The sequence below is a fragment of the Scleropages formosus genome, chromosome 18 (assembly GCF_900964775.1).
Source record: "Scleropages formosus chromosome 18, fSclFor1.1, whole genome shotgun sequence".
Taxonomy (NCBI): Eukaryota; Metazoa; Chordata; class Actinopteri; order Osteoglossiformes; family Osteoglossidae; genus Scleropages; species Scleropages formosus.
Window position 1 is genome coordinate 14,315,505 of NC_041823.1, and position 23,152 is coordinate 14,338,656.

The 23,152-nt window shown below is 38.8% G+C and overlaps 1 protein-coding gene across 1 annotated transcript; it reads right to left on the minus strand.

Annotated features, from left to right (window-relative positions):
• Positions 1-293: 293 nt before the first annotated feature.
• On the minus strand, positions 294-21,541 carry LOC108930661 (H-2 class II histocompatibility antigen, E-Q beta chain-like). The gene is made up of 8 exons (XM_029260072.1): positions 21,478-21,541; positions 20,735-20,980; positions 18,419-18,700; positions 2,090-2,359; positions 1,650-1,931; positions 1,053-1,166; positions 766-792; positions 294-497 (listed from the first exon to the last, which is right to left on the minus strand). Exons 1-7 carry the CDS (start codon positions 21,539-21,541, stop codon positions 767-769), a joined length of 1,284 nt encoding a protein of 427 aa, XP_029115905.1. The 3' UTR covers positions 294-497; position 766.
• Positions 21,542-23,152: the final 1,611 nt, after the last annotated feature.

The window sequence follows — 23,152 nt, forward strand, 5'->3', positions numbered from 1 at the left end:
GTATCTTATGTAATAAAATACAAAATTAGTACAATTCAGCAGTATAAGTGTAATGGCATTGCTACTTGATAATTATACAATAAAAATTTACCTAAAAAGTTAAAAGATTCCTTTAAAAGTATGACTAAACACAACCCAGATATTTTACAATACTCTTATCAAAACAAATTTTCAAATTAAAACATGAAGACAAATTTAATATGAATTACATGGACATTTGTGGTTCCTACTAAAACTAATGTTCCTCAATTTCTCTCTCAAAAAACAGGCGCACGATGTGAATAAAAATTGTTAGAAAACAAAGCAATCCTACCAGTCACCTTCTTGTTACACTTATTTTACATATTAATTCCAACATTTCCATCTGTGCTGAAAATTTAAAAAAAAAAAAAAAAAAAAAGAAACCGACTGCCAAAAAGTAACAGTAATTGTAATGAAAGATAAAGTCTGTCCTCTCAGTTCCACAAAGCTGCTCTCCATTTGACATTTGAGGATATCTATGAAAAATAAGTACAGAAGTTACTTTTTAAGACAAATATGCAGATACTACATAATGTGATTAAATGTATTTTCTGGTTGTGAATTGTACGTACACACACACACACACACACACACACACACACACACACACACACACACACACACACACACACACCGCATGTACACAAATACAGCATGAAGTTAGTGTTTTGGATAAATGTCACAGTCTTAAAAAAAAAAAAAAAAAAAAAAAAAAACACACCTTAGAAAAAAGCTACAACATACCTTAACTTGTTGGCACCAGGATTCTACCTGTAAAACAAGAAAAATATAATATATGTACAATAAATATCAAAAATTAAACTTTAAATGCATATGAAGAATGACACCTCTGTTTACTAGAATGCATAACAGGTAGTACATATGCTGAATGACATTTTAGTGCCTGCTTTCAAGAAAGACTGTTCTATAGTCATCTATATTCAGTCTTATCATGTATTCCATAAACTTTTTGCAAATATTTAAATACATCATAGCAAGATGAAAAACGCAGTGGTAATTTTAATTGTCACCTGTTGATTTCTTTTTGTAGTAAATCACTCCAGCAAGTGAGAGGATCAGTCCCAAAACCAGTCCAGAAGTCCCAATGATCACCTTGTTTCTGTCTCCATCAGACATTGAGGGATCTGAAAATTAAAGACTAATTCACTTAGTTTGGACTTCTACTTCATGTCATATACTATATCCCTAATTAAAAAGACCTGAAAGTTAATTTTCAGTAAACTCCATGATTATTTGAAGCTGTAACCACTAATTGGCAGAATGATATAACAGTAACACACATTACAAGAATGCTCTAAAAATGGCTGAATACTGAAATGCATTAACAGGCTCTGGTATGGTTACAGGTGGAAATAATTGAACATTGGTTTTTCTATTATTTGCACAGCATATGCTGTCTTCACTGACTAAGTGGTGATGTGTTAAATATGGAATAAATTGACTCGTTTGACAAAACAACATCATGGTCTTGTCTGTTTGTTGAAATGCATTGTTGGGATGAATATCTAAGGGACTAATAGATGAAGTCCACCCTCAAAATTCCTAAGCTCAGCATTAGACAAAATTAAAATTATCATACAATATAACTGTTTAATATAAATTATTACCCCAGTTGTAGATCTTGGGCTTTGGAAGGCTGCTGTGCTCCACCTGGCAGGCGATGGTCTCTCCAGATGTGGGTGTGAGCTCCAGGTAAGAGTGTATCTGATGGTACCAGTCTCCATCATAGAGCTCTTCAGTGGAAGTCACATCAGTCTTCACCTCCTTCCCATCTCTCAGCCAAGTCAGTTTGATTCCCTCTGGGTAGAAGTCATATGCACTGCACACCAGCATAGTGGAGTGTCTCTGACTGCCAGATTTTACAGATAAAACCTCTACAGAAGGTTCAACTGGAACAGAAAATAAAAAGATTAAGAAATCCACAAAAAAAAGCCCATAACTAGGATTTAGCAAAATACTTCACCAATAATTCCGGGACAATAATTATTTTTTCTGGTGTTGACAGTTTTATATCTGATTTATTTTTGCAAAGTACAGAAGTGCTCACCTGTATGCCAAAGTATGTTCTTAAAGTACAGCTCAGCATTGTGCCTGCAGTACCCATCCACGTCGGTGTGAGCTTGGTCTGCAGATCCATCTTTGTTGAATCTCTCTGCGTTTTTCACTCCGTGTTCCGTGTACCCAATAAACTTGTTCAGAGTGCTGTTGTATCTTATATACTCTAATTTGTTATAAATGTACCTGCTGATATACTCAAGGTCTTTAAGGTCCTCGGAGCTGTACCGACATTCACTTTGGAAATGATACGAAAAGCCATCTGTTTAAAAGAAGCACACATACACTGTAATTGTAAATTGCTCCGTTCAGTTATGCAATATCTTGTCATTGCTTACTTGAAAAATACGATGTTTTATCCACTCTTGATGTTAACGATTAAAAAGTTTTGGATTTCACCGACGTTTTTGAGCCAAAAATACCCGTGTCTGAACGAAAATGGATAGCGTATGTAATCATCATGCGCCTCCTGCAACAATTCGAGATGCTCATTACGGTAACAAGTAATGTGGAACGGCATCTGAAATTCCGGTTTTGGTGCCACTTAGACATCGCCGAACTGCCACAAGAGGTCGCTTCTTGCATGTTTATCTTAAACCTGCTCTACACGCAGTTTAGCCCAGGTTTAAGAAGAGTGGGCTCTAATTAAACACACGTCTCCAACTCGGATATTAGAAATATTTATATCTTCAAAATCTTTCACTGTATATGGTACTATGTAGGTAACTCTCGTATGAGTTTCAATGTAAAATTCCACACAATATTGCCTTTCACTCTGTGTAAAATTTCTCTGAGATGTTTGTTGCTTTGGAGCAAAGTGTGTGCAAAGTGAATAAAAGTAATGTGAAAAATTCAACTTTTAAGGCATCTGCCATAATTTTCACAGTGGCACAGCAGGTAGCACTACTGTCTCACAGCACTTGAGCTGTTGGCAGATAGGTCTAAATTCAACTCAGTCTGTGTGGAGTTTGCATGTTCTTCCCATGTCTGCATGGGTTTCCATTGGGTGCTCTGGTTTCCTCCCACATTCAAAAGACATGTAGCTGAGGTGAAATGGTGATGCAAAATTGCCCATAGTGTGTGTGTGTGTGAGAGAGAGAGAGAGAGGGGGGGGGGGGGGGGGGGGGTTGAGAGGCCACCCTCTCCATGGAGTCAATGAACTGGACCAGACCACAACCTCCCTGACCAGGAAAAGCAGTTGGCAAAAATGAATGACTGCCTTCATTTTTAAAACTATAGAAATGTTTACATTGTTGTGTTATTGATTGGGGTATTTTAAATCTCAGAGCAGTGTTCTGAGACTGTGAATATGCATACACAGCAATGATGCAATAGCCAATTCAGAAGTCTAGTAAAGTCTATTGGCATAAAGGGAAACAGTAACTACCATGTCTCCTTTTAGCAGAACATAACATACATGCTCATCAGCATGTATGTTCTTTCAATAGAATACCTCTCCTCCAAAAGCATTAAGGCCATTAAACTGTATATATAGCAGCTACAGGTTATAGCAGGTTAACAGCAACAACAACCATCTGAAACAAAGTGCAGTGCTAAAGTCAGCCAGTTGACAGCCAGCAGTGCAGCTCCTTTTGGGTGAGGGACACCAGACTCATTCGGATCAATGGCTAAGTTAGGGAGGACAGTGACATTGCTTGCTCTCTGTGGGGTGATTCATGGGCCAGTGTTGATGGAGCGAAGAGGCCCTTCAATATACCAGATTTCCTCTCAGTGAAACAGCAAGATTCTCTGTGGCTTTTGTCAAACCGATATTCCACACGCAAAATGGACCTTTGGAGGGATGTCACAAAGTGACAAGTATCTACAACTTTAGTGATAATAATGTTTGCAGTCCAAAGACAACACAGAAGGTAATGGCAAACCGCTTTTGTACGCTCTCTTACAGATTATACCACACAAGTGGTCAGTGTGAGTCTCATTTGACTCTATGACACTTGCCCCAACTCTAAATGGATTACTGGAAGTCCAGTTTTCCAGAGAATCAGCCTGTTTATTGATATGAAACGGTACAATGAATCAATACAACAAAGGCACAGGAGTCAGTTTATTGGTAAACTGGTAGTTGAAAGCCAAAGTATTACACAGTATAATGATACAGTATTTGTCAGGATCCCTGACAACCAGACTCCAGGTGAACGTAGGGGGTGTGTCCCCCGGAGCCACTCAGCCACATCAACACACCTGAGCCCAACAAACACCAAACACCAGCACTACAGAAGGAGTGACAGACAAACGTGATTGCGGATTCTCGATCGGCTCTTTACTGTATTTCCTGGCGAGTTCATAGCGATTCTCATTCCGTGTCTACTCACATGGTAAATTCCTGTTCACAGTGTGCCTGTGTTCTAGTCCAGAGCGCCAGTCCCATCAAAGTCTGTCCTCTGTGCTCTTGTACCGGTCAGTCCCATGTCCAGTGTCCCTGCCCAGTCTAAGTCATGTTTCTGTTAGTTCAGTCAGTTTCCCTTACGAAACACTCAACGCGTACCTTCACTCCGTTTTCCTCATCTCACTTCGCCTCTTTCCTTCTTTGTTTGCATGAAGCACATGTATATGTATATATTCACTCTACTTTCAAGAACATCACGTATTTTGTCCCCATTTCGATGCACAGGAACACATGTTTGTGTCAGTGTTACCTTCGCATGTAACAGTGTTATAGTATGACTGTAGTAAATAGGACAACTTCAGGTGTGCAGATTGGTACAAAATGCAAATTAACATTATATATTAAGTACCTCTTATTTTGTATTAAAAAAACTGAAATCAGTTATTCTCATATAAGAGAAGTTTTTTTCTTCTGTGTTCCAGTACATTGGACACTAATTTTCCACTCTTAAGTTTATGAAAGACAAAGGAAATACCCCACCCAGGAGCACATCATGATCATGTCAACAAAGAAAGACATTAATTTCCTTAGACAGTGATGAGGTGACAAACTGTCAGAGACCAAGGACCTACTGAGATGACTAATTATGGTAATGTGGTACAGTTTTTGTTTATGAAGATTTGCATGAGAAGATATCACTGCAAAGCTAATAGTCCATAAATAATTTCAGGTTATTCAGAAATTGTCAGTTTATAGTTGATGCTTATTTCTGTTATTGTCTTATGCATAATTATTTAATTTTTCATATGGAATACCCTGTTTGATTGGTGTATGCTGGCATGACATGTAGATTTTTCAGGTGAAAATCAGGTATTGGCTAGTCTGCAGCACCTCACTCAAGGACTGAAAGTTAGTTCCTATTCACCTGAAATACAGGGAGAACATGCAAACTCTGCTGGGAATAAACTTTAGCCATGTCAAATTCCACAGCCTGCTGCACCATGACCATGCCATGGTGCAAGCCTGCTTATTAACTGCATTACATGTATTTATTTCCATCATCCACTTGTCCTGATCAGGGACACAGCAGTCCAGAGCCAACATCCCAGAAATTTACTTGGCACAAGCTAGGGAGGGGGACACCTGATATTCCAGTCCATCGCAGAGTAGCCACACACCTAGAATTTAGCGTCACCAGCAGTTTACCTGAACTTTGGACCGTGGGATGAAACCCACGCAAACATCTTCTGTACCAGTACAGATATGATAGATGTAAAAAAAGTTACAGACAGTTAAGCTGTTACTTACTTAACTTACTGCACACGATTAATAACATTTAAAAATTGCATGATAAAATGATATTAATCTAAACGTTTTGAATTAAGACAAAAGTACATTTTAAGATAGTTACTTACCAAATCCCGGCAGGAAAGGCAGTACAACCAGTGCAAAGGAAAATAACAGAGACATGTCTGGGTTTTCAGAGCAGACTTACGAAGAACTGATTATGTTTCTCCAAGTGAGAAGTAGGGAATCGGACTGTGGTTATATGACGAGCCAAATTATAAAATAGACCAATCCTCGCTGACGATAAGAAAACGTCATTTGTTACTAGGTCAGGTTTCTCATGAACGTAATAAGGAAGTTAATAATGAATGTACCATCATTTAAAAGGTTTAATCATTTCCGTGAAAATGTTCGGATAAAATTAAAAAAACAAAGTAAAGGGTATTTTTATCCATGATAATGACAAGACCAACAAAAACATGGAAGAAAAATTTTTATTTCTAGGTTGCTTTTAAAGTTATGTTTTCATTCATTATTTATTATTTTTCATAATTATTTATCGATTTGTTCTCCATAGGTTGTTTGGGAATGTTGAGACACACTTGGTGGGGCAAATACCACACTTGTATTTCAGTTTAATCAATACAGTTAGGGCCAGAGACATGTTTTTGCTGTGTTTTAATTAGTTAAAGCACAAATAGCAAGGTTTTTGGGCATGCTTGATGCCACATTTACATTTATTTATTTAGCAGATGCCTTTTCTCCAGCGCGACGTACATCTCATAGAAAATACAGTGTGTACATTACATGATTAGCAGTAAGAGAGACTTAGATGTAGATGCATGATTAAGTACAGTTAGTTTGTTACTTATACTTACACCATATGAATCAATGTACATCATATGAGTAGCTGCAAAAAGGTTTATCTGGTATTCAACAGTTATAATCACAAACTTATTAAACAAACATTTATATGTACACATGTAAATGTGCCCAGAACCTACAAGTGGCCAAAAACACCTTCTGCGGTATATCACTCTGCAAATACACATGTTGTGCAGTGAGAGGCACTCTCTAGCATTAGAAACAATTGTTTGATGCTATCTTAAGTAGATGGCTACCTTAAGGCTTTATTTACACTAGATTAAGGGTATTCACGTTATTAACGATTCTTAAAAGAATATGGCGGTTGTTTGCTTTGTCATGTATTTGTGTAAGTGTGACCAAGGTGGCGCAAAGGGAGTAAGGTGGAAGGACCGTATTCTCACCAACATCTATTTTAACCTTCCCTGTCACTAGGAAGGCCAAAAGGAAACTATAGAGTTTGTCCTTGATAGAGAGAAGCTGCTTGTATCCAGTATCTACAGTGTATACATATCACAAACAAAACAAGTTTCATATGCACCTCTATTTAAGTATGTAATGGGACACAGGCTTATATCCCACCTCTCTGAACAAGGTACCTACACTGAACTCACACACACACAGTCTGAAACCACTTGTCCCGAGTGGGGTCGCGGCAAGCCGGAGCCTAATCCGGCAATGCAGGGCGCACAGATGGACGGGGAAGGGATACACCCAGGACGGGACGCCAATCCGTTGCAAGGCACCCCAAGTGGGACTCAAACCCCAGACCCACCAGAAAGCAGGCACAGGCGAAGCCCGCTGCGCTACCGTGCCCCTGCACCCCCCTCCATACACTGACTTGATTCAGAAAAATTACACAGCTCTTTAAATGGGTAAATAATTGTATTTTCACACTGTAAGGGTACCCTGTGATGGACTGGTGTCCAGGGGTGTACCTGGAGCCTTGCACCCAGTGATTCAAGGGTAGGTTCCAGACCACCAAAACCCTGATCTGGACTAGCGGTTAATAAAAAATGGATGGATGGATGGATGAACATTGCAATCACTTTAGAGCAAAGCATGATTTAAAGTATGAAATAATAATAATAAATCTGATGGTTCCGTTCTGATATTAGGTCAAAGTTAATCGATGACTGGGGTTATTTGAGATTGTCAGTATGAGAGGTGGATGAAGCATAAAGTTTCTGTATATAGTTAAATTATTTTTCCTTTGTGTGGCAGTGTAGTTGGTTGCACTGCTGCCTCACAGTGCAGTTACTATGAGTGTCAGTATGTGGGTTTGAATTCAGCTCAGTTTGTGTACAGTGCTCTGTGTCTGTGTGGGTTTCATCTGGAGGAACAATAGTTCTGCAACCCAGGATTTCCCTCTCAAACTTTAAATTCAGAGCTTTTGGTCAACTGTCTTTAACCTACTCCTTTTCCTATTCCTCATTATAGAAAATAACTTTTTTCTAAACACATCTAAGTACAGTTAAATATTCAGAATGTTAATATACAACTTTGCAATGTGACCCTGTTCACAATTACTAATTCATTTCACTAATTTATCTCTACAATGTAGACCACTTTATCTTTCCTTTAAATATGGAAGGGAAACCCCAATTGTGTCATCCTCTCAAGTGCAGGTGGTTTCCTTTTGGCATTGTCAGTATGGTTTTTGGTTTATGCAAAGAATTTGGTGTATTAAAGTATTGAATTTATAGTGGTGATTGTGTCCATCGCTTTTATGTGGGGTATTTCGATGAGAACACCAGGAATTGGTTGACAGAAAAAGTTAATGCTGTGTGTGGAGTGGGAGCCATATTGTGCTATTTAGAGCAGGTGAGCCATTTAATTTTTATTAGGGCTTCAGTCTTATTTGTTTGTGGAACAACATTTTATCTTGAATTTTAAGAGATTGGATAAGTGAGGATTTAATTGTCAAATTTTAGATACATTTGTCTGGAGCTGATGTCTTCTCTTTTCATCAAAGCAGCAGAATATAAAAGCACTACGTTGACATACCGCGTTGTGGAACCTTTTCAGGATTGGCATGTCCACAAAGTGCACAAACACTGTTCCGGGCCCCCTCAACTGGCTTTGCCACATTGACCTTGGATCCTGTTTAGTCCCCGGAACAACATTCACCCCTCAACTGACCCTTGCCTGCCCCACAACTACGATTCTGGTTTGCCCTTTTGATGTTCTTTATTAAAACTTCCCATGATTGGGTCCAGCTGTCCCTCTGTCTCTCAGTCTTGTTGTCCATGACAAAACTACCTGAACTCTGATGTAGCAATTTAGTATATAGCCAACTATCTTACTACTTTGTCTTATGCCTTTGTAGTCACTGTGTGAGAAGAGTGCGCTATAAAAATCAATTGAATTCAATTGAAAATTTAATTGTCCCGTTAAAACAATCATGTCATACTTGTAAAATAAAAAAATCAAATCAGAGCATTTCATTAAGACTACTGCCTTCATGTAAATCCTTATTTGACAGCAAAAATCAAAACAAACTTAAAATTATGCATAATATGAAATCCATGCAATAAAACACATAAAAATCAAAAAACAAAATTAGTGACACACACTAATCGCTGAAACCACAGCCAAAGTATTATAATGAAGTAAAGATTCCTTACCTTAAAGCTCTTAAGAGTATGTAAATGCAAAACCACCCACCCACATTATAAAGTTTATCACTTCTGTTTATACAGTACCTCCTTTTAACATTTAATATTCTCTGTTTAGATACTATGAGACAGGTCTCTGTCATGTTCATTTTTCCATGAATTTGTCACCTAATTGAGAAACAAGCCTTTCCCTCTTTCTTTTGCTCCATGGCACAGCCTGTCAGTGATATCAATCCTTGGATATCATTGTTACAACTCCTGATATTCCAGAGATCTTTCTTTAGCAGTTTATTTAGCTGTCATGTATTATATGATACAACTTCTCTGATTCTTCTCTGTAGACTCTGTATGTCAGCATCACCTTTTCATGCATTTTCTGTAATTCACTGGGTGCCCTGTTCCCATACTAGTTGTGCAGCAGGACAATCCAAACATATGCTGCATGGTTTCCTCTTGGCCACATGTTACATGTAAGGAGCTGGGATCTTTAACTAACCCATACATCTTCTTTAGGGCTACTCTGTATTGCACTTTTACTGAATCTTGATTATACAAATAAAATATTTTACCAAGGAGAACTTGTGATCATGTAGTCAGAGGTGCAGAACACTACAATATACTGGCTGCTGAGAAATAGTAATCACCAACCATTACATGATTTCTGTCAGTTTTTTGTGGAAGAGATATTGCTGAAATCATTGTAGCAAAAACTATAATTAACAAGAACAAGCCAGAAAAGAGTGCAAATTTGATACTTACACCTATTTATATCTACTACAACTAGGTTGATTTGCTAAGTGGACTGAAATAATGAGAAACAATAAAATAAAGGTAATTTAAGTCAATTACAAGCTTATTTTTCAGATACTCCACACATGTTATATGAGACACACCACAATGTTAGTTCCAGAATAACACTTTCACTTTAGACTAATTTTACAGTATTTGTAATATCTGCTGTACATGGAAATATATCTAGTTCTTTTTGATCACAATATAACCTACCATTTTTACTTAGTATGCTCTGTATTTTATGTATTCAGTGCACTGTTTCTCTTTTGACATGAGGGTTACAATAAAAGGTCTACAATTCAATCCTATTTCCAGCTTCCCTCAAACAAAAGTGCTATGTCCATGTACAGGCTTTTGGTGTGATTTGTTTTTCTTTCCTGTGTTTATGTGGTTCTTGCTTCCTGCGCAGATCTGTTGTCTTCCTGTCTGTCTTGTCTGTTGTTCACATCGCTGTCCATCATCTTCAGTCCTCCTGTCGCTTCCTCCATCTATAACAGTCACTTCCAGATCCCATTACATACTTTACAAACCCCATCATTTATCCAATGAACCCCAGAGGTCTGCTTCATGTGCTTGTCTTCACTCAGTGACTTTAATGCTTATGTGTGGATTTTTTCTTGCGACATTTGTTTAGTCATTGTACTTTGGTTGGCTCTGATAAGTAGTTGTTTATTGTCTTGGTGGTGTCATCTTGGGGGAAAAAGAACAGGTAAGTATGTCATGTGACCTACATATCCCCCTCTCAGGTTTTGCCAATCTGTCTAGATGCATTAGGGAAGAGGTGGGTGCCACCCCCTGTAATTTTGGTCATTATTAGATAGAGTAGGTTAGTTTGGGCATCATAGATGCTGAAGACCTTTTGTTTTCTTTTCTAAAGCTAGGGTAGTTCACTATCTCAAGACAGATTGTTTGGTTTTTTAAATTCTTTGCTTTGGCACCATCTTAGTTCCTTTCCCCCCTGTCTTTGTGCTTTTGTAAATACTGAAAATATTGTAAATCACTTCAACACTGCATCAGTTGGCACAGTGATGTAATTCAGTAAATATGCCACAGTTTTTCCCAGTTGCACCAATGAAAATCTGCAAATAACAGAAAAATCATGCTAGGCAATGAATACTAGCATTTCATGGGTTCTAGCACACCACAATATCAGGGAGCGCAACACACTCAGAGGGAGAAGATATTTGCATTCCAGCAGTCCAGCCAAGGCTGAGCTCACAAGGATAGAATGTTCACAATTGACTTTTGACCAGGTCCAATGTGGGTCAGATTTTATCTTTCTATACCATCACTTCCCTCCCAACATAGCAGACCTATTCACCAGTAACAGATACATAATGACCATGGCAGTTAAACAAGTTTACATTTATTCACTCCACTGACACTTTTTTCTAAAGCAACTTCTGATGTTATGGTACCTACCACTACTTACACAGCTGGGCAATTTAGGATAAGTACTTTGCTCAAGGATACTACAGCTGGAGGTAAGGTCAAACCTAAATATACACATATTCCAAATTAGGAAAATGCCTCACCAGCAAAGAGGTCACTGAAAATCAGCCCATTTCAAATCTGTTGTTACAAAAATGACAAAGCAAGCCTGAGTAAGTTTGAGTAAGCCTAAATAGTACCAACACACAAAATTCTTAGTTTTTCCACAATAGTTTAAAAGAATCTGCTGAGTTATTAATTCAGGGTAAAATGTTAAGACTTACTGTAAATGGTAGAGGTTAGTATATTTGATTGCAGGTGCATCATAGAAATGCATTCTGTACATTGAGTTTTTAGGTGAACAGTGATAACACAATACATCAGGTAGGCTGAGGCCATCCCATTGACTTGGACTTTTCCATGTGTCTCCATGTACAAGAATCACACAAAGACCACAGCTCATGCTTATAAGAAACCTAAACTAAGTATCAGTCCAGAATTCAGCAACTCATTTACGGACACCTTTAGTCAGATGCCACACCAGTCCCCACACCCCAGCAATTTCCTGACTCATATTTTGTACTCTAGAACTCATCCGCAACCATACCTCCTTAAGGCAGCATTCTTTTTTTTTTTCCTAACAGCTTTGTCCCCACTGTTAAACACCTTAACCTGATCATTGCTGACTGCTCTGAACTGGTGAGTAACCCTGTTCCTACCCTTTAGTACCCTACTTGGTCACTGCCCAGTCTAGACGCCCAGCACGTCACATGCAGAGCACATATTTTTATGCACAATAAAAAATTTAAGCAACCAAAAATCTGAGTCTCCTGTAAGTGACCTTACTATGCAAAAAAGTACAGCAAAAACTAACTTATTAAATACAAAAGAAAAAACTGGAACACCGCATGCTTTCTGTGTTTTATTTTTCTGTTTCTTATATACATCAACATGAAATTTGTAATACAGTTTTTGTTACTTATACAGTTCAGTACAGTTATACAAATGTGTAGATTTCAATTTTAAATGTATACATTTTTACCAGAATCTAAAATTAATGAGTCATGAATGCAGGCAGAATTTTTAATGTTGTGATACAATGCACATTCACTACATGCAAATATATTTTTTTCCTAGACTTTTTGGCCTTACTACATACATTTCATCACTCAGCTATCATCAGCTTGATAGAACCTGTACTTAAGGCAATGATGTTAATTTAATTGTGGCAGTTCTCAGATAATTATTCAGTTATCACTAACAATGAGTATAGATGGATTGACAGTGATTTTATGCCTGCTGATACATGGATTTGTGCTGCATTTAGATATGTTGCAGGACTAATGTTTAAACAGAACCTTGGGAGAGAAGTATTAGTCTACCCCCCCCCAACAGCAAATCGTCATTAGGCTCTAAGGCAAAGCCAAAGCACAATAAGAGCTATCAGTCTTATGTGGCCAAAATCAAATGTCTGCAGACAGTTTTTTTACACCTTTTCCAAAAAACAGTAAGTTCAGATATGGCTAGGAAACTGTTAAGCTACCACATGTTCACAGCTGTTGGTACATAATGGAAGAATAGAAGTCTGCTGCAGTTAGATGATTTCTTTTTTGCCGCATTTTGTGGGACATTAGCAGGGGGATGAATATAGTAGCGAGTGACAATATATGTAACTTTTTGTATGTACTGTATGTTTCACATATGAGAATAAATAAGTGATTGTTCTTTTCCTTCCTTTGTTGATCCAAGAATAAAAAAGCTAATTTATCTGCCTCATACAGGCATATGACAACATTATATAACATAATATAATAATGTATTAGTTATGAACTGTATAACAACATGTACTGTAGCTGTGGTGATTATAAAGTGATTCCTGTATGTAGTATGTGTACAAGGGCACCTTAGAAAAAAGAAATACAGCCTGGCAACCTCTTCTTGACAGTCAAGAATAAAAGACATTTTTATGAAATATACACTGGTAAAGGTAATGTAGTTTTCCTGTCTTCCTTAATAAAATTACCATAAAATCACAGACTTTATTCTGAATATATTCAAGCCCACACATACTTTTCAAATGTTCTTTACATTTTCAAAAAAATTCTTTAAGTTTAGTTTGTTTTTAATATTACATGCAATACATGGTACCCTAACAGCTGTGAAAATTATCAAAATCAATATATTGTTAAAAGGAAAATAATGGTGGTACAAAGTAGATAAAACCTCCTCATTCCAGTTCTTGCAGTCTTCATGGTTAACTGGACAAAAACAAAAAAAAAAAAAAATTAAAACTGTTGATAATTTCAAACTAGTTAAGTAGCTTTAACTTTAACATTGTGTCATCTTAATAAAAGAGAATGAAATAAACTGGCATCCTGTCAACTCAGTTCCAGGATAGAGGAACGCTGAGACCCTATATTGTATGAACTGTTGATGAAAAACAGAATGAATAAATATGTGTCTTACACAAAACTTCTAATTAAATATAGCTTTATCTGATGCTTTTAACAAAACCCAACCCAAGAATGCATCAAGGGATTAAACTCTATTAAGATTTTACAGATTGTGATGTAGTGGTGGAATTTCTGAACAATTGTTGTTCAGAAGAGACTCCTCATGCCAGCTGTATTCATAAGGTGAGGTACAAGCATATATTTTATATTCAGCTGAATCATTTATTTCTTGCACACTTAAGGATATATTTCACCCAAGTAATTACTGTATAATTACTTACTAGACCTCATTCTTCTCCAAAACTACAGGTTCAGAAGACAGCTCTCAGAATGGAGAACCCATATCACATGTAATACTGTAAATGTCCCTTTCCTGGCCATAAGAAAAATGTACTTGACAGCATCCATAAAGTGTTATTTGCTGTGGACTGTCCTATATTTTGGATTCCATACTGCAATACAGTTAATATTTTTCCACAGTATAAAGTATTTTTGATTGCTAAATTTAAATGAAATTAGTGAATTAGAAATTTAAAACTCTAGATGCAATTTCAGTTCCTGGAAATTTGTTTTCTTTATATTAATGGTATATGTGTGCGCCGGTGTCACGAGTGAGAATGATTCTTAGGATGACGAGGGACACCGCTCCAGCTCCACTCAGTCCCACCAGCGCAGCTGACGACAAACTACTGAGCAACTCTAAAAAGGGCTGAAGGAGTACTATCTAGCTGCACATTATTAGTCAGCGCTCAATTGCGTTACCTAAGATTCAGCAAAAGGTCCTTGTTTATGTACCCGTTTTCTCAAAGTCTCCTTCTCCGTACATTTCCGTCTCTGCCCTGTCAGCACCAGTCCTTCGTATCCCTGTCCAGGTCCCACGTTCTAGCCCTGTCTCTGCCACTCCTCTGTGTTCCCGCTCCGGTGCCATCCACCTCTTCCATGTTGTCCTTGTAAGGACACTGTGTTCCTCCCATGTTTATCGTATCACTCGAGCACTTCACTTATTAATCTGTACTTCGCAGTTTTATTTACACTCAGTTTTATGTTTCAGTTCTCACTGCTTCTGTCAGTGTCACAGTAAGATATGTCCATGTTCATGTCATGTCCAAGCATTACAGCTGGAGACCACAGTGGTGGAGGTGAGAAAGAAGTGAGATGTAGTCTTGGTACTTCAGTTCCAGAAGATGAAGAACTTATTCATGCTGGGAAACCATTTCTTGCATTGTTACCTCAATATTGATGCATCAGGCAGCAGGTCTCAGGATTCTGACAGCTACTTTGGTTCTCTTCTGACATGCAAAATGTTCTACACTAACTACATGTTACATGAGTGGTTTATGTCACTTGTTAAGTTATTTAAACCTTCCAGACACAGGTTAGATGCTCTCCTTTCTTGGTTTTATAACAGTTTGGACATCCTAGTGACATTCTTCATTTTATGGCTGAATTAAGTTGGCATATAACAGGTCTGTTCCCCTTCAAGGGTTCAGGTTCAGAACATACTATGAGTTTGTAAGATAGAAAGCAGATTATACAGCATGTATCTTTCACATGTATAGATATTTTTCAACCCTTTCCTCTGGCACCCAGTTCCTAGACTATTAGCTACACCTGATTAAGGGTCCTGTGCAGCCACAATCTTTAAATGGACAGAGAGAAAAGGAGTCATTGTACTCTGGAGGAAGGACTCCACTGAGTATTGAAGCAGTTATGCTGAAAGCTCATTTTATATGTGTTTTTTTTAAACTGTTTATGCTTTCAATACACTTGTGTGTGGGGGAGCTGGTAGTGTAGTGGTTAGAGCTGCTACCTTTAGACACAAAGGTTCCAGGCTGGAATCCCACTTCCAGCTGTAGTACCCTTGAGTGCTGCCATGCCACTCATAATGCTACATACCTTTTTCAATTGCAGTTGTTCCCCTTTATGAGAAAGAAGGTTCCAACTCCAACTCCCAACAAACCAAGGGTCAGTCCTACTCCACAATAAACTGTCTTTCCGATGTCTGACACTTCCTGAATTTCTGGCTCTGCAAGAACAAACACGAAAGGGAATAGGAACATTTTAAACAATTCTCATTAGTTCTTTACCTCATGAAAGAAAATGTAGTATAACACACAGCAGCTGAAACACACCCAGACTTTAAACCACACATGTCTTAAATGCTAGACCTGGTGATAATACATAATATTTGCCTTTACATGTATCCACAAATTCTCTATGAATAACTTTACCTTAGTCTACAAAATGTTTTCCTGACACAAAAGAGAAATAATCTGATGTATGAAGTAAAACTGAATAATAGCTTCTTAGTTTGACTTTTTAAAGTATTGTAAATGAACCCAAAATTGCTGCTTTTTATGTACATCCACCGGCATCTAACTTCCAAATCTTCATGGAGAGATACTGCAAAACCACAACCTCTAAACCCATAGAAGGTATCAAAACAGTCAATAAAGGATAAACTTTTTTACACTTTTGCACAAGTACTCTTAACAGATGTTTCTTGACAACTACCTACAAGATGGTCAAAGGATCATCACCACAATACTTACGGGACATGGTCAATATGTATACCCCAACAAGAACGCTGTGCTCCTACACCTCCACCTGTGGTTGTCTGCTTGTCAAACTCATGAAGGTCCAAAACCAAAAGTTCACCAGTTTTCAGTTCTGGACCCAGTATAGGGAAAGACCTTTCTCTCTTTCAAATTACTGCTCACACTCTCCCAGTAGTCAGCAAGTGTCTCAAAACTCATCTCTGATTGGCCCAATTTTTTTTTGGCAGCACTGTAATATAGTCCCTCATAACCTACTATTATCATCAACAAATCTGCTATTCATATGTCACTTCTATAGGTGTCACAGCATCCTCTGGGAGCAGGGGTGCTGGACCCAAGTGCAGAGCACAGGAAGGTTTCATAAGGGGTAATCCAAAAGACATGTTGAGTGAACAGGCAAATGGACACCGATGTGCGAATGAAATCCAAAGGGAAAATCCAAGAGTTGTAATCCAGCAAATGGGCAAGAAATTGTGGTAAACCAGGAAGTCTGGGAGATACAGGAGCAGGTGTAGGGAAACAAGGAAGATGGCGAGGGTGAGGAAGAAGAGGACAAGGAATCAGGGAAGTCAGGAGCGCTAAGGCAAGAGACCCGACTGAGTAACAAGGCTGAACAAGATTCTACAATTGTGCATGCTCCGCACTTTCCTTTTATACACTTGTCTCATGATCTGCCGCAGGTGTTCCTCGTTGCGCTGAGGTGGAGGGCGTGACAATAGGCAGGAAATTGAGCAATGTTGACCAGGATAATGGTGATGTCAAAAGGTGTGCTTTAAAAATCATGTTACTTTGGAGTATTTGCTTAATACATAAATTCAAATGCTACTAAGTTGAGTGAGAGGGGTGTGGTGCCGCGTCACAGCGGGTTTGGCTGGGTCCTGCTCTGTGGTAGGTCTGGGGTTCAAGTCCCACTTGGGGTGCTTTGCAATGAACTGGCATCCCGTCCTGGGTGTGTCCCCTCCCCCGCCAGCCTTGCGCCCTATGTTGCCTGGTTAGGCTCCAGCTCGCCACGATCTCACTCGCGACAAGTGGTTTCAGAGAGAGAGAGAGAGAGTGAGAGTGTGTGTGTGTGTGAGAGAGAGAGAGTTGAGTGAGAATCAGTTTCTACAGATCTGCCTTAGAATACATGAACAGCACCTAAATGCTTGATTCAATGTACATTTGTGCAGTAAGGATGTTGGATTCCATACTGCAATACAGTTGATGTTTTTCCACATACCTGTGAAACTTCATGAACAATTGGACATGAAGAGTACTTTCCAGGGACACGTCCAGAAATTGTTCTATGTCATATGATGAAAACCTGCCTTCTAATTACTAATCAATGTTCCATAATAGACATGTGCAGCAAGGAGACCGAGGTGAGCCCAAATTAGCCCTAATGGGATCTCTTGGGTTCAGCTGGGCCAACAGAGATTTACTGGTGGAATCAGTTTAATACCGCTGTTCTCTAGGGGTTTAATGTCACTAATTACAAATACATAAAATTATTTTATTTTCATAACCTGGAAGAGTTATTTATTTTCAATTCAGAAATCCAGTATTAACTGTCCAAAGTAGCCAAGAACTATTCATTCATATTTATTCAGCATGTTCAGCAGTTGCCTCTAAAGTCTAACAATAAAGATGAATATAACAAAAGACATAGAACAAATGGTAATTTTTGTAATCGGAAAAAATACATATGGCAATAAGTCTTGGATAAACCTTTATGCAGCTACTTGTGTAATGTACATTGGTTCACATGGTGGACAGAAACAAACTGTACTTAAGAATCACCCATCTGCATATAAGTCTCTTTCTGATAATGTAATGCACACATTGTATTTTCTATGAGATGTACGTTGCTTTGGAGAAAAGCATCTGTTAAATGAATACATGTAAATGTCTTTTAGTATGTTTCCTCAGATGTTTTCCTCAAGATATCAGATATAAAAAATACCTAATTAATTTAACCATAAAACATCTTACCCCAGAGCCTGGTTTCAGGTTCACGAAGCCCCTTGTGCTCCACAGAGCATGAGTAAACATCCCCCTCCTGTGGGATGATGGGTACAGTAGAGTACTGTCTGAAGGTGAAATCCTTGTTGGGGTAGTAGCGACTCAGAGTGACCCCCTCTGTCACCTCCACCTCATTCTTAGTCCACTTCACTTTCACACTTTGTGGGTAGAAGTTGTTCACAAAGCAGATCAATGTGTTGCTTCTGCCAAGTAAAACCTTATTCCTGGGATAGATTGTGACTTGAGGAGGATCTGTAATTGTTAAACAGTCCATTACAGATTTATCAATAGTTTAAGCTTAAAAAATCTAACAAATGTATACAAGAATATAGGCCCTGCTTTTCCCATATTTACTTTATCTGTACACAAACATCTTGTGGGTTTCCAGAGCAAATAATCACACACACACACACACACACACACACACACACACACACACACACACACACTTTCAGAACCGCTTGTCCCATACGGGGTCGCAGGGAACCGGAGCCTACCCGGCAACACAGAGCGTAAGGCCGGAGGGGGAGGGGACACACCCAGGACGGGACGCCAGTCTGCCGCAAGGCACCCCAAGCGGGACTCGAACCCCAGACCCACTGGAGAGCAGGACCCGGTCCAACCCACTGCGCCACCACGCCCCCCTCAAATAATCATTAAATTATTAAAAAAATCTGCATTTAAAACAATACATCCAATACACAAGGGGACATTTAAAATGCTCTGGAAACATCTAGAACATGATCTAAAACAGAATCAGTAGCCTAAGATCAAAATAAAGAGTCAATTCAAAACAAATATGACAGTATAGGTGATAATCCTATACTAACACTGTCTTATGCTTATCTTTCAAAATAACATTATAGACCATAAGGGAAGGCACTTCAGGAGATGGTTGTATGAAGAGTTATAGGAAAGGCCTTCACAATGGATGAACAACATTATGAGTATCTTTCAAGTGCATTAATGACAATGAAACTTTCTTAAAGTCTTTCCCTGACTCTCAAGACCTTTCATGAATGTTATCTCATTGATAATATTATTATTCATTCTTAATGTCCTTTTTTAACCATTGCAAACTGACTTCATGCAACAATACTATGCTGACCCTTTATTGACAATGAATTATTGTTGAAGTATTTAAGTGGCACATAATTATTGTGTTACTTAAGGCAAATTATTGCAACATAGTGAATTTTGGTTTTCTCTCAAAAAAATGGCATGAGAATTTATATAGCCAAGACTTTTGTAGAAATACAGCCCTCCTTGACATACTACATTATTCTGGGACCAGAGCATAACTGCACGGGGAATCTACAGACACCACATCTGTTTCGTTAGGTGTTAATACAATACCCTCTAAAAGTATAGAAGCAGCGTGTCAATTTAGGAATATCCCCTTTCAACTATGAGTATGTTTATGGATAAACAAATTATTGCATACATGTTTTACCATTATACAGAAACACCATTTTTTGTGTTCCCAAATATCCAGTACAACAATGTGCAGAAGACCTCATTGAGTACAATTCAGAGACTGTACTGCAAGGTGGAAGCCCTGCATCAGTAGTAAAAACAGATTCGTCAGACTGCTAAGAACTTCTGAGACAAGAATTCTGGAAAAAGGTTTGATGGAAAAATAAGGCAAAACTAAATATTTATGAAAATGATTCAAGTGAACACTGGTGAAAAACCCAGAACAGTCAAGGACCATAAGTACACCAACACCAGTAAAACAGGGTGAGGAGGGTGTATCATGGCTTGAGATGTAGTTTGGCAACAAGTAAAACCTGCCAGAACTTCAAAACAAAAGTGGAAAAATGTGATCAGTGAGACCAAAGCGACCTGTAATTAATTTATACCAAAATCACCAACCAATCAATCATGTCAACAACCGCTTGTCCCGCGCGAGTCGCTTTTTATTTACACTGTGTAAATTATCTACATTCTGATAATTAATTCAGACAGGCTGAACACAAAATTTTAATTAAAGTCTTTATTATCTGCAAATTATTTCTACAGATAAAAGTGTCGATCTGAAATCCGCCGGTATATTTTGTTTTACCCAATTAATTTCAGTTTCTTCTACATCCAGGGAAAAATATCAATTATTTCCCATTTCAGTTCCAGCACTTCAGGGTATTTGCTTACGCTTCATAATCATGCTATCTTTGACTGTCACTTTGTCCCTAAATTTTCATTTTAACGCAGTTATTGTGTTATAAAAGTACAGCTTTGAAGGTCAAGTTCAGGTGTGTTGTGTGAAAGAAACAAAGGAAATCTTACCGATCTCTTCAGGTAGCTTTTCAGCCTGAATACTCACATTCAGGTTGTTCAAGCAAGTCTGATGGTCCGCCAGTGCCCGCTGAGCCCAACCTTCAGCCCTCCACTTTCCGGTAAACTCAGGCATTGTGAACACCAGTTCTTTTGTTTTAAAATCCAAGTGCAACATCTCATCTCCATCCAGCTCTAGTTCATCCTCAGGGTCAACGTCACCGGTCTGACAGGCAGCAACAACTATATCTACATGGGCTAGAGAAAATCGTAATATGCATTCGTTATTCAGCTATATAAATAAATATCAAATACTGTATGTTCACGTTTCTTCTGTTCTAGTGTCTGCGCAGAAAATTATAACAGCAGCTCAACTACATTTGTTTTTATTTCGTTAAAGTTTACGACACTCTGATGATCATCATCATGTCTTGGAACACACACACACATTTTCTGAACCGCTCGTCCCGGAGCCTACCCGGTAACACAGGGCGAAGGGCCGGAGGGGGAGGGGACACACCCAGGACGGGACGCCAGTCCGTCGCAAGCAAGGCATCTCAAGCGGGATTCGAACCCCAGACCCACCGGAGAGCAGGACCCGGTCCAACCCACTGCACCACCGTACCACCGCACCACCGTACCACCGCACCACCGCACCCCCCCTTGGAACAACTCCTTCCAAATTATGCACCGCCAGCGTTGGCGGCTATACTCATATGATATACAGTCAAGGTTAATGGAGACACTTTTCTTACCGTGAACGCGCGAACAGACGCAAAGAGCGCCGAAGAGCAGAGCGACGACCACAGAGAAGCTCATCGCGAACTGGGGACCACAGACCGACCCTTCAGCTTCCGACCGAGTCTCTCCCGACTCACTTGTACTGAGCGGCGGCAGCGACGGCAGTTTAGGAAACGCGCTGAGTGAAGCGGCTCCAATAAACGGACCAATGAGGGAGAAGCTGCGTTTCCTCCGCTGCAGTTACTGGGTAACACGGCTTCTCTACTCACTGCGTCCCAGTCCGTCAGTCCACATTCACTCGGCCTACTTTTCCTTCCCTTCTCGGCGTATCGCTGTACAGTATATCTCATATAGCCGGTATATTAAAACTACAGTGTTTGCCCAATAGAAACTGTCTGAAACAATAATAAAAAGAAATATTTTTAATATTCATAGTAGATGCTACCACCTGAAATTTCAATTTTGATAGGCATAAGGTTAGTATCATAGAAAATTATATAATAATAGCTGATCAATAAATGAGTTAATTATATACAAAGATACAGTTCATGCTACAGGCACAAAAATACACGTTAAAATCCGTTGTGTACGTGAATGACAGAGAAAAATTGCGGCTTTAAGGAACAACAATGCGAAAAAGCGCCCCCTGCGGGTGAACATTAGGAACGACACCCTTACACTTTTCCAAAATACTCCGTTTTCTGTAAAAATAATTTGAAATTAACCAAATTATTTAGTCTCTACAATTTTTCATTTCAGGTTTAACATTACAGTACATCTGTTAAAGACTCAGAATGCTGGACTGTTCAGAATAAGGGAATGCATCCAGATCTAAATTCCACTGAAAACCTATAGCAGAGATCTGTCAACAGCAGTTGGGAGAAGAAAACTCTCAGATGAAGGAGGTTTGGAGCAGTTTGCACAAGAAAAATTGCCCAGAATGCCAGTGCACACTTGTAGGAAGCTCATCTGATCCTGTAGGAAGGGCCTGGCTGCAGCTGTTTTTGCCACAGGCTTGGGTAGCAAATATTCAGTCTGGAGGTGTCAATAATTCTGTCAAGGTCATATCTTTTTATTTTCTAATTTTAAGATATATTAGATTCTGAATCAAGGAGAGGCTTTGTAATATCAACAGTGAAATAAAGAATTGTAGAGACCAATACTTTAGACAATTCCCACTTCTTTTTAGAAAAAAAAAAGTTTGGAAAAGCTGAGGTACCAATACTTTTTTTTGTCACGATTGTACAACTGAAACCATCAAAGATTGTAAACAGTGCCCTAGCAGAGAGATAAATTAATATTATCTGAATAAATTTCACACTTAAATGATATTAAAGACAAGTGGTTTTTCATGTGAGTAAAGTATGAATACATTTGCATATTCTCACACACACACACAGTCTGAACTGCTTGTCCCATACGGGGTTGCGGGGAACCGGAGCCTAACCCGGCAACACAGGGCGTAAGGCTGGAGGAGGAGGGGACACACCCAGGATGGGACACCAGCCTGTCACAAGGTACCCCAAGTGGGACTTGAACCCCAGACCTACCGGAGAGCAGGACCTGGTCCAACCCACTGCGCCTATTTGCATATTCCAGAAAAAAAAAAAAATTCTGACTTTTCATACATTTAGTGACTAATTTTTCAGTATTCAGTATAAGTGAGGGGAGTGTGGTGGCACAGTAGGT

Excerpts from the sequence above, each read along its gene's own strand:
- LOC108930661 (XM_029260072.1), bottom strand. The coding sequence starts at position 21,541 with ATGAGCTTCTCTGTGGTCGTCGCTCTGCTCTTCGGCGCTCTTTGCGTC. Across the intron at positions 2,360-18,418 it reads ACCTGAAACCAGGCTCTGGG|ATGGCTTTTCGTATCATTTC; the intron begins GTAAGATGTTTT and ends TCTTTTAAACAG. Across the intron at positions 1,932-2,089 it reads GAACATACTTTGGCATACAG|TTGAACCTTCTGTAGAGGTT; the intron begins GTGAGCACTTCT and ends TTTCTGTTCCAG.